At 34.9% G+C, this 15704-nt stretch overlaps 1 protein-coding gene across 1 annotated transcript in view; it reads right to left on the minus strand.

Moving 5' to 3' along the window:
• Positions 1-1156: 1156 nt before the first annotated feature.
• LOC138712036 (DNA mismatch repair protein Msh3-like) overlaps positions 1157-15704 on the minus strand; it is a 59557-nt gene continuing 45009 nt past the window's right edge. The window contains exons 14-15 of the mRNA XM_069843425.1: positions 11646-11811; positions 1157-1608 (exon numbers count right to left, since the gene is read on the minus strand). Of these exons, the coding sequence (XP_069699526.1) occupies positions 1545-1608; positions 11646-11811 (230 nt within the window). The 3' untranslated portion in view covers positions 1157-1544. The remainder of the gene's footprint in view (positions 1609-11645; positions 11812-15704) is intronic.

Genomic DNA, 15704 nt, shown 5'->3' on the forward strand with positions numbered 1-15704 from the left:
CTTGACTTTCATATGTAGCTAACTGTAAAATCATTATTATTGTTTTCATAATTATTTTGTAAGAAAATAGATATTAACGTACTTTTAAGTGTGATGTAAGCCTAAATCTGTACTGTAAATATTTAGTAATAAAATAGACATTGACGTAATTTGAAGTATAATATAAGCCTAAGCCTAAATCTAAGTACATATTTTCTGTCCTCCTTTTCGAACAATGTCCTCCTTTTTTAAGCTTTGTGTCCTCTTTTTTATCAATGTGAATCTGGTGACCCTATTTCTACGTCACAAGAAGTGTCATGTGCAAACTTAAGTGAAGAGATGTGGAGCAAAGTGAGGCTCGAATTGTATGTCTTTTGCATTTCTGCATTACCATAACCCCATCGGAAATCGAACTTGCGACCTTCCGACTTTGTACCATTACACCTTAACTGCCACGCTATCACGCACCCCAAAATACACAAGTACTTGCGTCTTTATTACAACAATCACAATAAACTACACCACCATTCGTTTTCAGAAATTCTTTCCCTCAATCCATTTGACACAATATCTGTTCTTGCAGTTCTAACAGGAGCTATAGCAACACTTCACAATTCGCAACAAAAGTGTACTAAATTGCAGTTTGCAAGCATGCTGCTTCTGCCTTTCTTTCTTTCAATATTTTGACCTCAGGCTTGTAACAAGCGAGAGATGGGGTTGGAAATTCCAGTGTAACAAAGGAAGAATTTAGTGGAAAGTCCCAAAACTAATTATCTAGTAGGGTGCCAAGAAACAATATTACCAGTAGCTTTCATTTATTTTTTCTCAATAGACAAATAACATGCAAATACCAGATTCTACGAAGCAACATTCATAAAGGCATTATTATGTAAGTTAACATAATATATCCACTGAAGTCAGAAAAAAGGGCATAATATGCAATATGTAAGTCCAAATATGTGCTATTAAATCACAAAATCTAAAAAATATGCAATGCATGAATTTACTACCAAGAAAGGCCCAAACATGCACTGAAAAAGTACAGTTATTTGGAATCGATAAGTCATAAAACGAGTATTTGCAAATTTTGAGAAGTGTAACCAGCTATAAAAACATGTATTTGCATTGAAATCCGGGCTCTAATTATGATACATTGAAAAATATACAGTATATAGATGTAGATAAGACTTCATTTTGCTTAAAGTTCATTCTTTCTCTGCTCATTAACACAAAATTTCGCTGGAATCACTACAAATATGTCTCTCAGTCTCCAATCACAGGTACTTCACTTCATTATTTTCTCTTCTGCATCTCTAAACACACTTGTCGATTCTCCTACTTTTACAAATAAAAATTGCTTATCACTGTTAGCAGTAAACACAATAATGTAGGCTACTTTTATTAAGTCTCAGTGACAGAATACTGATATCATAAAACATCATCCTTACAAAGAAATTTCTTAATTCTCCCTTGTGAGCAACATAATCTATTTCTTTTCCTCCCATTTGAAATAATTCACATAATTCTTATAATTATCAGTCTTTTAATGTTTAATAAATACCATATTATTTGCTTGGATAATTCAGATTAGCTGACTGCCATAACTGCTTGAACTGTTGTAGTGCGCACCTGCAAAACATAACATCTCATTTAAGAATAGAATAGAATAGGGTGGGTGGGTAGGTAGGTAAGTAGGTAGGATAGGGTACACTGTGTACTTTATCAGAAAAGTTTGTGCGCCAAAGTTCTTAGATTTTAAGAAGTTATGGAAACAATGTTCAATTGAAATCTTTGTGGTAATATAGAGTTAATTAAATTACAATTTATTTACCATTGTTAGCCTATTATGATGTGTGGGTAAAGAGTTTTGCTCTTCAGAAATATTTATCTCGTTATTATATTAAGTATTTATGTATCTTAGTTATTAACAATATTATTAATAATATATGTTCACTACTGTATAATAAAGCAGTTTAATTTATGGTTCGAAAATTGAAATAAAATGATTGCATAACGTGTGCTCCACTACATTTTCTGTTACTGCACATTTCTGCAAAATATATCACTTCATCAAAACACTTTAAGAAGATCACAGGCCCACCACTGCTAGTCTCCAGATGTGTAAAGAGCTCACTTGCTCCTCACAGAACCCGCTGCTCCCCTTGTCAACCTGCTTTTCATGCCCATACCGACCCCTGGTCTAATCAAACATCTGTTAATGAATTTGACAAAGAATAGAAGCTGCCATCTATTTAATAACCATAGTGTGATCTTAAATAAAGAACACCTTATAAATTATAGGAAGCTCTTTGCTGGGAAGCTAGGAAAAAAATGACTTGGATCAACAGTCCCAGAACCCACTAGAAACAACAACAACATATTTAAATCAGGAAGACACCAGTAGAATATACACAAGATAAGAGGGCAACTAAAAAGGAAAATTAAGCTATGTTTATAGGAAAAACCACTACAAAGATAAATTGATAACGTTAGAAAGCATCTCAAAACAAATAGGCACAGATGACTAGCAACAATTGTGTAATAACAGAGCAATTTGGTTCATCTCCATAAATGTTCAGCAGTGAGTCTTGATAACTTAAATAGGTCATGATGATGATGATGATGATGATGATGATGATGATGATGATGATGATGATGATGAGTGGTGATAGTATATAATTCTAACAGCAATGGGCAGCAGGATCATTATTAATGGTATTGTAACAATCTTTCTTCTATATATTTATTGCTATTTATACAACGCTCCAAATTGGAAAAAATTAAAGAAATACTCTCTGCCCTTTGAATCTGTCAAACGAATCACCAAAAGCAAAATCAACCGCAATTACAATAAAATATTAGCAGAAAATGAAAATACCAAATGGAAAAATCTGTTGGAAAACACTCGTCTAATCCCAGAACTTCCTCATAAATCTGCTGTTGCTATGTTCAGGCTACTCACTGGCCATGATTGTTTAAGTAAACATCTCCACAAAACCGATACACTGACTCATCAAATTGTTATGCTGTCAGGAGCAGGAAATGGATATGGATCATCTGGCAAGCTGCACAGCCCTTCAGATAGCTCAAGACATCATGTCGCAATATTGGGAAGCACGAAGGAGAATGACTTCATTGTTAAATCGAGAGCATTAGATATATACATACATACTTTTTTTAATTTGTAAAAATTTCCAAAACAGGCGAAAGTAAAAATGCAATTGTCAGAAACCTAATTCCTAAGAAATTACGTATTTGAAGTTGCTCCAGAAGTGAGATAATAAAACAATTATTCAAAACACGGCAATTATTGTTATAAATGAAGAAAAACTGTTTTGGATTATTCAATAGGTGTTTGAACTGGATCATGAGCTCTATATTTTACTAGCAATTCAAGAAGTCAAAATCCAAGCCTCTTGAAGAATTATATATAATTTTTTTTTAATTCCCCTGAATTTATAGGCTGCCATTATTGACACGGTAAAAATGCTTTCAATAAAAGTAAATTACAAAATTCACATGGAATTATCTTAAGGAATTTCACATCCCTTTTAATTATGTAAGGTCTATTCATATAAATATCACCAAGGATTCTCTTAAAATATTACATCATCATCTCTATTTCAATTAATTCACTTATATTTGCCTTCAACAATTAACTTTCTTTTTTCTTTAATGATTCAAATATATTGTACATATTTATTGCATTCAGGGCCCTTGTGGTCACTCAAATTCTTTGAGCTGATGCTTTAATGAATAAATAAAAAAAAAAAAGGAGAACATAACTAAATATGTAAATGAGACTGTTTTTTAAATAACTGCTGGTAAGTTTTATCGAGCGAAAGATTTCCTGATTTCATTATGCATAGAGGTGATTCCTCAAAATTCTAATCGGACCCCAGAGAGCCATAATCACTATTTCACGGATGTTCTTCATGGGTCATGTCCGTAAATTGTTGAGGTATGGTCCGAGTGCACAAACCATGAGCCCTATTACTTCTATCTTCTATGCAGTAGAATCTGGGCTAACTGCCACTCTATTATCTGATTCGCAAATTATATGGCTGTCTTTCTGTTTTTTTTTTTTTACCTTTTTCACAGTCATTTTTTTTTCTCCATAAAAAATATATTAGTATGCATTTCTTTCTAGAGAGCATTAGTACAAATCTCTACTGTTACACAGTATGTAGCAGGAATGTTACCGCTACCAACAAGAAAAACAGTTACTTGTGGGAGAGAAGTGTCTTTCCCAACTTACAAAATAATCACTACCTACTTTCAAAGAAATGACTCCAAGAACTTCCACACAACTGCAAAGCCATGCACCATTCAGTCTATATCCAACTGTTCGAGTGACCATAACGTGTATCTTCTATGCAAAATTTCTTACACGGGTGTATAAAAAGTGTGGAAACTGTACTCATGCAGATGACATAGTCATATTAAGCAACAACAGGGTCTTGCTACAAGAGACACTTAATAAACTAGAAGAATGGTCCCTGATGAATGACATGCACATCAACCAGAATAAAACGAAGATAATGAAATTCCACAAATGCAGAAAACTATCTTCAAAAGATAATTTACGTGCGGAAACCAAACAGTAAAATAGTCAAGTCATTCAAGTATTTAGGAGTGACATTACAGGTTACTGGACTCATATTCACGAGATGTATCGAAGACAGAAGAGTTGCTGCGATAAAGGCCACAATGGAAATCAGAAACCTCAGAACCGCAATGTCACTGTTCAAACTGAAAGTCGCCCCAGTGGCATCATATGCCATTGAGATAATATGGCCATACCTGAGTCACAAAAATCTCAAAATCCTAGACCGAGTCAAGGCTAGATACATAAAAAGAACTTTATGCACATCAAAGTTTGCTCCAACCAGACTTGTATACCAGTTGACCAGAATAAAATCTTTCATAGAAGACTGGATGCTGAACTGAATTGAATTTAAGAGGGGGAGGACTTTAACAGCCCTAGCACTGCGACCTAAAAGATCTATTACGCATCCCCTTCATAATATCCAATCAGTCCAATAGTTTGAAGTTCTTAATGAACTGAATCAAACTGCGGACTGGGACAGTTGATAGCTCATCAAGCTTCGGAAAATGTTTTCCAAAAATGAGAGCTCTTTGATGAGCGAGTGCATTGCATTCGCATAATAGATGAGTTACAGACTCATCTCCCTGTGAACACGAGTACAGGCTGGGTTGATATTATGTCCCATCCTATACAAGTTCTTGAGGGTGCAGTGTCCTATAAGGAATCCAACTGCCTAGCGGAGCTGATTTTTGTTCAATTTTAACAAGTCATTTGACCTATTATTATTGAAATCTCTTATGAGGGCCTTGACCTGATGCTGACACACAAGTTAATACCAACCCCAGCCAATATAACATTCCTAGACGAACGACACCAGAAAAACTCGTAAATAGACCCAAAATTTTTCCACATTCCAGCCATGACCAACGAGGAATGGAAAGCAGCCAACTACGATCTATGCCACCTGTTCACGAGAGAGTCAATACATGGTTTTCATCACTGCATCTGTACCAGAAAAGGATTTCACCAGGTATCCAGCAACTGTGTGTGTGGAATCTGTGGCCTTCAGTGTTTATCATATCGCATATTCGAGTGTGCACTAAAAACTCTCCTGATCGGATGTTATGCAAAAGATGAAATCTTATACTAATCTGTACACATTGTGTTCAATAAATTATTTAAATTTTAATAAAGGAGTGTTGTGGTAAGTATCGAAAAAAAAGTGCAAATAACTGAACGATTTCGGGAAGTATAAATTGTGTATTATCTCGCATCATAGTACGAGATTCGTTTTAAAACTGTGCGCAATTTAATAAAAGACGAAGATAAAGTTTATAATGTAAGTAAATCTACAACATGAGACCCCTACTATTCCTATCTTTCTGCAAACAGCCACCACAAGGAGTTTCTTTGGTCCATAAAAAGCCGTCATTGACAACTGGACTTAAATTAGTTAACTTCTAATCCACTATCTGAACCTGGTGCTCTTTTAATGACATTTGGTGCTCTTATTATGCGAGCAAAAAAGAACTCGCAAGCACAAATGCTCCTGAGGTCCTTTTTTCAAGTCAGACTGTTGTACGAACAAAATCTTAATAATAGTTCCATCTCTAAATTATCCCCGATGTACTAGCCAGAACAAATAGGCCTAGGGTCGATTTCTAAAACGAGGTCAAGACCACTGTCATGCCTTTAAACCAGCGGTTCCCAAAGTGTGCTCCGCGGAGCCCTTGGGGCTCCGCAAGTAAGTCTCAGGGGCTCCGACCGCGGATGACAAGAATTTCTGCTTCCATCTAGCCTCTAGTGCGAAAAACGTAAACTACTTCCATCAACCGAAAAGTAATTTCTTAGAAATTAGTTTTATTTCTTCTTGCTAGATAGAAGCAGCACTAATAATAGATCTACTATAGCCATTAGTCATCAACCAGTGCTCAGTCAAAGGGGGATAATAACAACTGTAGCCCAACCTTACTTTTGAAGAAAATAGTGCGAATTCTTTGGGATTGAATACAGAATATACTACACATGATCCTGCTCCAGAGTTTACGATGCCTAGTGTAGAAGTACAGAAAAGGAAGTAAAAAACGAAAATATTGTGATTCATATTTTGGATATGGGATTCACTGAGTTTGCTGATGGACGTCCACAGTGTGTGATATGTGACAAAGTTTTGCCCAATAGTTCCATGTTCCCTGCCAAGCTTAGGCAGAATTTCGAATCTCATCCTGACTTCACAAATAAAACTGCAGACTACTTCAAAAGAAAATAATATGACGAACTCCATGCAGTTTAGAAAAAAAATGTATCCCGTGTAAAGACAAATGACTATAAAACACTGGGAACGTCGTACTTGGTTAGCCATGACCTGGGTCTTACTGGTAAACCTCACATCCTTGCCGGAATTCTTATAAAACTACTATTAGTGAAGGCAGTGAAGTGAATGGTGGACGAAAGAACTGCAAACTTGATCTCCAGTGTGCCCTTATCAAATAACACTGTGCATAATGGGATCCAGGATCTATCAAATGATGTTAAAAATACCATAATTTCCCGTATCAGTGAAACGAAATTTTTGCTACAACTTGACGAATCCACGGACGTAGCCGGATTAGCTGTGCTAATGACGTTTGTGCATTACGAATTTTCAGATTCCTTTCATGAAGATATTTTGTTCTGCAAGCCATTGCCATCCTCCACAAGAGATTCTGAATTTTTTTTCCCTGTTAGATATCTTCATTGAAAACTCGATACCGGTACCATGGTATTATTATGATGTACCGAAGTATATCATAATAATATTATAATATGCGTAAATAATCACCTAGTGATTCAAGACGGCGCTCATCCCGTCGGATCCCGGCCACTTAGTCACTCGTAATGAGTGCACCTCTGTACATAGTTCATTGGACATTGTGCCATTGTCACATATTCTGTGACACAGTATATGAGGGTAGGCCACCAAAGGGAAAACTGAAAGATAGAACTTAAACTGAGGGGATTCGATCTTGCATCGGAACTGGAATCCGGTGTGGCTTAGTGGATAAAGTGTCAGCACATAGAGCTGAAAACCCGGGTTCAAGTCCTGGTGCCGAAGAGAATTTTTCTCTGTTCTATCCATCCTTCATCAATACCATGGAACAATTGCATTAATGTACGCACAGATGATGCAAAGCCCATGGAAGGTCCTGTTGCTGGCGGTGTACAAGGATCAAGAAAGTTTAAAAAACTGCACAAGTAGTTATTGTGTACTACACCTACACGCCCTCGCAAGGAAAAAAAATACCAGCGTTATTAAGGCATGTACTAGACAACGTCGTCTAAATTATCAACTTTGTTAAGGCACGACCTTTGCAGTGTAGGCTACTCAAAATTCTGTGTGAAGATAGGGAAGTATACATAAGTCATTGTTATTAATTATTTATTACACATGGTTGTCTTTGATAAGCGTTGTCTTTAGTTTTGAATGACCAAAAGAGTTTGCAAGCAGATTATTTGAATGATTAGGAATCGTTGTGCAAATTATGTTACTTAGCACACATTTTATAAAAAAATAACGCATTCAGCACATCCATACAAGGGAAACAGAAAACTATATTCAATGCTAATGATAAAATTGCCGCACTGAAGAAAAAATAACATTCTACATGGAAAGAGTCTAGAATAAGAATCTGACATGTTTCTCATTGACTTCAAACTTTACAGAAGAAAATAACATAACAATGAATAACTCATTCATAGCAATAATAAAAGAGCACCTTGACAATTTTCTTCAAAATATGAATTCATACTTTCCAAGGGAATCGATTCGAAACAAATATGAGTGGATTGTAGATCCATTTTCAGTGAAGTAAAAAACATCAGCCCTCACTGCGAATATGAGATCCTTATAGACATGGTTTCGGATAGCCTGTCAGGCATCATTTAAAAGCAAACCACTTCCCGAATTTTGGGTTCAGTTAGGGGAGGATCTTTCGATATTAAGATCAAAAGCTAAATTGATCTTACTGCCTTTTGGTACTACATATCTCTGTGAAACGGCCTTTTCGAAGTACACGGCTACAGAAACATAATATCGAACTCGTTTGGATGCAGAAGACGATATGCATCTTCAATTGACTGTGACATCGGACATTGACAAACTCTGTCGCAAGAAACAGGCACATTCTTCACATTAATTCGGGTGTAAATGTAACATTTTAACATTTTTTACATGTCTTAACTACCGGTACTACTTATAATTATCATTTTGTACATTTAAATAATATTGTCTCCAGTTATTTTTTACTATTATTTACTTTATACATTATATATTATTATTATTATTATTATTATTATTATTATTATTATTATTACCGGTATTATTATTATTATTATTATTATTATTATTATTATTATTATTATTATTCATACTTTCGTATACATATCGTGTGTATTATGCTTCATAGAACATAATTAATATACAGATAGAACTAAACACTAAACATTTCTTGGGGCTCCACGAGAAACTTTTGCTTCAAAAAGGGCTCCGTGGCTGAAAAAGTTTGGGAACCGCTGCTTTAAACCATGTTTAGATTTATAAAACGAAGTATTTTTCACTTTTTTGAGCTATGGCTCAAAACCACGGTCTGAAGTAGAGACCATGGCCGGAGTAAATTTAAAACCATGGCTTCATGTATACACAATGGAAGTATAGATCAGCTGGATGATTATCAAAGGAAAATTTGTATCTACGATCATTACATGCCCAGATTAGAGTGATGAGAGACAGAAATAATCCTTTATAACTATATAACGACGATAATTCCAGGTGAATATTTCGATTTTCGAAGGAATCAGTGCAATATTTAGCAAGAATGTTAAATAATAATCTGCAACGAAATGCAAGAGGCAGCGGGTTGACAATTTTATTACACCTTCTTGTTGCTTTGAGGGAAGTAAGATATAATATTCTATATTAATTATACCTTTATGCCTATAAGACGATCTAACTTAATTCTTAACATTTATAATAGTTTTGGACATTTTATTTAATACTCGAAATTGATGTAGGCCTACAAAAATATAGCAAACGTGATTTTGTCTTTTTATTTTAGGTTTTATGCTATTGGGACTTTCCACTTAGTGTTATATGTGAAAACAGAACCATACTACATTTTAGTTTCATTTGAAATATTACTCCAGTTAATATTTAGGTCATTAATTCCTTAGAACAGTTTTTTCAGGTAGTTCATGTTGGTATAGTTATGAACAAAGGATAAACTACAACAACATAAATGTTCGACTTGTGCTAATTATTCGGTCAATATTATTTTATTTTCACTCTGGCACCTAAAAGTCCATTACCTTTTAAATATTAAGAAATGCTAGTATTCTAAATGTACATATATCCTGTAAATTAGTAAATATAACAGTAACTTAGCTGAGAACAAAAGAATATAGTCTACTGCAATTCAATAAAAATATTAATGCTGATGTTAATTTCTTTCTAATACTGACTTTTACCAGGAAGAAAAATCGATTCTTAGCTGCGTTGCCATATATAAAACCCACGAACCTCGGTTTCTTCTCAAGCTGCATCTCGACTTCGTTTTAGAAATCACACAAGGATTCAGATCTCGATAGGAGGTTAGAAACACCATTTTGTCCGTGTTTTAGAAACTGACCCATGGTGATTCTATCCATTCATTATAATAGCTTACAGACCTGACAGGGCTTCTCGTATTTCATGGTGTATAATCCCTTTCAATTCAGTGTGGACTTTAACACAGCAATCAAGAGTATTCAAGAGAATAATATGGCTGCTCGTGAGGAACTTAAATTGATAGATCTCCAGTCCTTTCCAGCTGTTATATATTTGTTTTAAAAGAACAAATTATAGTCTTTGGGGAGCAGAAAATACAAAAAGGCTTCAAATACTGCGGAGTGTTTTTCTCAACTTCTGGCTATGTTCGAGACAACCTACCTATGGGCGGGGGGGGGGGGGGGGGGGGAATTTCTGACTTCTGAAATATGGCATCTCAAGAACAAAGCATGATCACAATTAACTAATTCACATCTGCAGGACTGTTTACATGTAGCTACAAGCACTCTTCCTCGGACATCACTGAAATTCTGAGTAACATTCAAGTTCAAGGATACCATTATCCAGATGAGTGTTTCAAAAATGTATATCTTTGTTTTGTTTTTTTTTTATTATGGTTTATTTAATGACGCTCGCAACTGGAGAGGTTATATCAGCATCGCCAGTGTGCCAGAATTTTGTCCCACAGAAGTTCTTTTACATGTCAGTAAATCTACTGATATGAGCCTGTCGCATTTAAACACATTTAAATGCTATCGACCTTGGCTGGGATCGAACCCGCAACCTCGAGCATAGAAGGCTATCTAGGGCGACATTTCTTTGTTTCTTTATTTATTTATTTTATTTATAGGCCTATTAAACCTATTCCATTTCATGGTGCTTGCTCACTTAATATTACATGTGGGCGGTGTTCCCTATCTTCAAAAGGTTGAGAACCCCTGATCTAGCATATTAAAGACAAGACCGCGGAAAAAAATTGCGAAACTGTAATAATTATGTACTTAATTTATGAAATCTTTTTATATAAGGATTATCCGATTAAACGCTCAGAACATCACCTTCACCACCACGGATAATAGAGGTTTTACTTTATATATAAAAGAAAATAACATAATATTAAATGGAGTAAAAATCTTGAAAGAATCAATAATATGTTGTTATTGTTGTTTCAATGTCTTGCATCTAGTAATGAAGCCATTAGTATTAGCCATTAGATCCTACCAAAACATCATGAGAATGTGTCCTAAGTTTCAAGATTCTGGAGGTAAAACTGTCTCCTTATCAGATCTCCAGGTGAGGACAACTTTAGACACATCTTATCGAGAATCAATAATATTGATTACCAAAGAAAGTTACACAATTTATAAAAGAGGAGGAAAAGGACATTTTCAGTCTTTCCGTATTCTTTGTTCTCTTTGTGTAAATAGTTAGATTTCATAATCGGTATTGTCATCATAAGGATCCAGCTATATAGGTATTCAGCACAAACATATCTGTTTTTGTATAAGGTTAAATAGTACTACACTGTCGCATTACCTCTTTGAAACAGTCCATGACTCCAGCATTTGAGCCTTCTCAGAAGCACGCTGTAGTAAGCACTGAGGTACGTTCGCAAGCCGTGCAACATTCAGACCATAACTGCGTCCTGCTGATCCACATGTCACTTCATAAAGAAATGTCAGTATTTCTTCTGATCCACCGTCTGCAACGAAAAGAATGTAGAGCAGTTTTTTTCGCTAAAATGAAAAATTAGGTACAGCAGTTTTCAACAGTGCCGTTATGATGATAGTCAATTGGAACGAAGTACAGTACTCATACATTTACCTGGGGTGTCATTGCCAGGAGAAATTTGTTTTTTTCCCTTTCTCCCTTCCTCATTCTTAACCCGGGAGAAAGTGCATAGCAGAGAAAAAACCGCACTTTGTTTTAAACCTGCACTACTTTAATGGCAGGAAACCTCTGACCTCACTCTTTCATCCTTAATTAGAGTCTTGTTGACAATTTGTGCACCTCAAATAATCAAATTTGTGCTCTTTTATATCGAACACATGCTTGTTCTTTTTATAGCACGGTGTTTTTGATCGTGTGCTCATAGGCGGAGTTATGGGGTGGGGGCATGGGGGACACTGCCCTCCCCAAACTTGGCCGAACTCTTTTTTTTTTCTATTAACATTACAAAATATTGAATTCAAAAAATTTTTCTTGTTTTTATGATTAAGTTTCTGTGCTTAAATTGACGAATTATTGTCTTCAGACCATGTGTCTGGACTAAAATATTTATTTTAAATTTCTGAATGTATAAGAATTTCTATACCTCACCTGAGGAATGGAAGCACTATAATGTTTTTTTTTTTTTTTTTTGTAACAGCATGTACTGATGTGTTAGAATTCTGCAGGTGTTCAAGCAGCCACTTGAAGAAATATGAATAACATACTGCACAACAAAGCAGAAAAATGCAAAGAGATCCTGGTTAAACTTAAAGACGAGATTAAATAAAATAATGAGAATTTACATTTCATATATCTTGCTCTTTTAAATAAACAGATAAAGTAATGTAAAATTGGTCCACCGCTGTGGAGTAATGGTTAGCACATCTGGCCATAAAACGTGCAGTTTGGACAAGTTACTTGGTTGGGGTTTTTCAGAGATTTTTCCTCAACCAATTGAAGCAGAATTGCTTGGTAATTTTCGATGTTGGACCTCAGATTCATTTCGCCATAATTAATTCACATATTATCATCATCCATACAATAGCTCGGGTTAAGTTCACAGTGTGCCGTGCTATACTTGTACAAAAGAGCGGCCATTCTGCTACCCAATCATTCACAGAATAGGAGTGGTAAGCACAATAAGCCTCAGGCTGCAGTGCAAGCCTTCGAGTCCCTCTTCCTTACAAGAGAAAAAAAAAGTAAAATTGTCTGTATATTTTGTTACAATTTTACTTTATTTTACAATACCTTTATTAAATGATCATATTCTGATACACTGTACCAAAGTCAAGCTATAATGGGAGAGAAATGTCCCCCATAATCTCGTTATATCGGAATTCTGTGGTTTTGCTTTCCTCCCCCCCCCCCTCCCAAAGGAAACGGTTCTCTCTCCGCCTATGTGTGTGCTCTCTCATGTTACAACATGAAAATGCATTCCCCCATATATTTTACTAAGGTGACTGTTGCACTACATAATCTTAATTAGAGCATAGTTGACATTTTGTGTACTTGCAACACTCACAGCTGTGCACTTATAATTACATGCTTGTTCTTTCTGTGTTGTCGGACAATCCTCATGTTATATAAATAACAGCTTACTACTCTGTTTTGCATTTTATATGAAGAACAATTCTGCATTATTCATAAAATATTGATATATTATTTGTGTAACTTTATTAGTTCTGTTAACATACTTCCGTAATATTAGATTAGATTTATTGTGGAATACGTATTTTCTACATAATATTGTAATATTCATTACTGCAAAATTTTTCTTGTTGTGTTACTTTATTTTTATAAAAGCACTATGATACTTTCCCCACTTGTATTAGAGATTTAATTCAACCATTGTGTTGCTTCAATTTAGATGATAACATAAAAGAAAAAAAGGTGAAGGTTACTTCTATAGAAAATTGCTAAAATACCTTGAAAATGCCTTTGATTCATAGTATGGAGTAGTAGAAATTGGATATGATCACTGGGAGAGTTGTAAGTCTATCCAACCAGCCCCAAATACATACCTTACTTATATATTCAAAGATCGCTGTGTGTAAATTAAGAATACAGCCATATTTCGTTAATATGACGTAATTTTAAGCAGAGATTGGAGTGGGTTTGTGTCGCCAACATAGTAATAATACTACACACCTAACTTAACCTAATCTAACGTCTCACACAATACTAAACACCTAGTCAAATCTAACCTAACCTGTCACACAATACTATACACCTGTAGTAGCATTGCTCAGGGTTAGTATCATTTCGTTTGCATATATTGCCATCACTGCAACTCGTGTCTGGTGTCACGCAGGTGGGAAGAAAGTATGGTGACTTTCATAATAATTACATTTAGTTCGTTCAGTGTATGTTTTATGAAATATTAAATGTCTTAATTAGCGATAATTCCATATATACAGTACAATAAGAATTTAAATGTGTTGTGACTGTGATAAAAGTGTTGAAAATTGGTTTACAGCACCACATCGGCAGTGATAAAAGTGTGCAATATTCGTTCAGTGGCCAGTGGACACTCTACCTTGTCCACAAAAAATAAATACTGTAATTAACTTTTGAAACAAAAAAAATGTAATGCGAAAATGTAATAAAATGTTCCAAGGTTTTATTATTAAAAATCTTGTAATCTATAAAATAAAAATATCACGAGACAAAATGCTCAAGCAAAAATCAATAAGTTGAGCTTAATAACATATTTTCAGTAGTGCAGTCTTTTGACCACATGCGCCTCCTCATATTATAACACATATGCACCTTCTTCCGGGTTAACATTAGTACTGAGACATAACGTCACTGTTTGAGGTAAGGATGGATAGGATTTGATGAGGAGATTGATTAGTAACAAGTAGGCCCACTGTCAGTGACAAGTTCTTCGCGCAAAAATGACACAAGTAACTGTTAGGTCCATCCCTTTAATATAATATTTTCGTTTCTCAAATTAGTCGATTTCAGCAATATTCCCTGGACCACATCACATTTCTCCTTTATTTTGCTGTTATGACAACTCTAAAAATGTGCATTTTCTTTTAGTGCATTAAAAATCCACCATTATATGCAGCAAACTTTCAATTTGACTAGTGCAGTGAATTCTAAAAGAGCATAGTCGGTGCTGCTGTACTGTTGGAATTATCCACTTGTTCTATTATTTTTATTCAATTCAAGTTATTGTTTTCGAATTATACTTTTGAAATCATTCACATATCCTTTAGCAATGGATAGACGATGACAACTTCCAACATCATCAATGTCTGTCTCTCTATCTATGTGTCTGTCCGTCAGTCCATCTGCCTGCTGTTAATTTTATTTCCAGTTTTTTGTTGAAGTGTCCAAAAAGCGGGTATCATTTATCTGGTTCCTCATTCTTTTCCAAATTTAAAGAATTGTAGAGTGGAAATTCTAAATGAGCTAAGTGTCAAATTAGTCGTTTTAAGATAATCCAGAAAAAATGCATATCTTCCATAATTTATAACATACAGTATAACACAAAAAACATTTAGACACACAGTGAAGTTGTCAGTACCATGTCTGAAGGTATTTGCATAAACACATTGAAAATACACTAAAAAGCTCAGTACAGATATCCCTATTCTTCTCATTAATAAAATGGATCGTAGAAATTAATATTTATTTTAGCTTGAGTGAGTTCATGATCATCAGGCAGCAATCCCAACTCAAAAGTTTCTATGTTATGGTCATTACAAACTTCGCACAAAACATTGCAAACTGATCAATCTTCCAATGCACTGAATATTTTCTTGTATTTCACTACTCCATGAGATTTATTTTCTACCCACATCCAAACCACATCTGTAATCATTAGTTTCTTTATGGCTTTTGAAAATGCCTTATCAATTTCCTTCCATTTGTATA

Source organism: Periplaneta americana, chromosome 13, assembly GCF_040183065.1.
Source record: "Periplaneta americana isolate PAMFEO1 chromosome 13, P.americana_PAMFEO1_priV1, whole genome shotgun sequence".
Classification (NCBI taxonomy): domain Eukaryota; kingdom Metazoa; phylum Arthropoda; class Insecta; order Blattodea; family Blattidae; genus Periplaneta; species Periplaneta americana.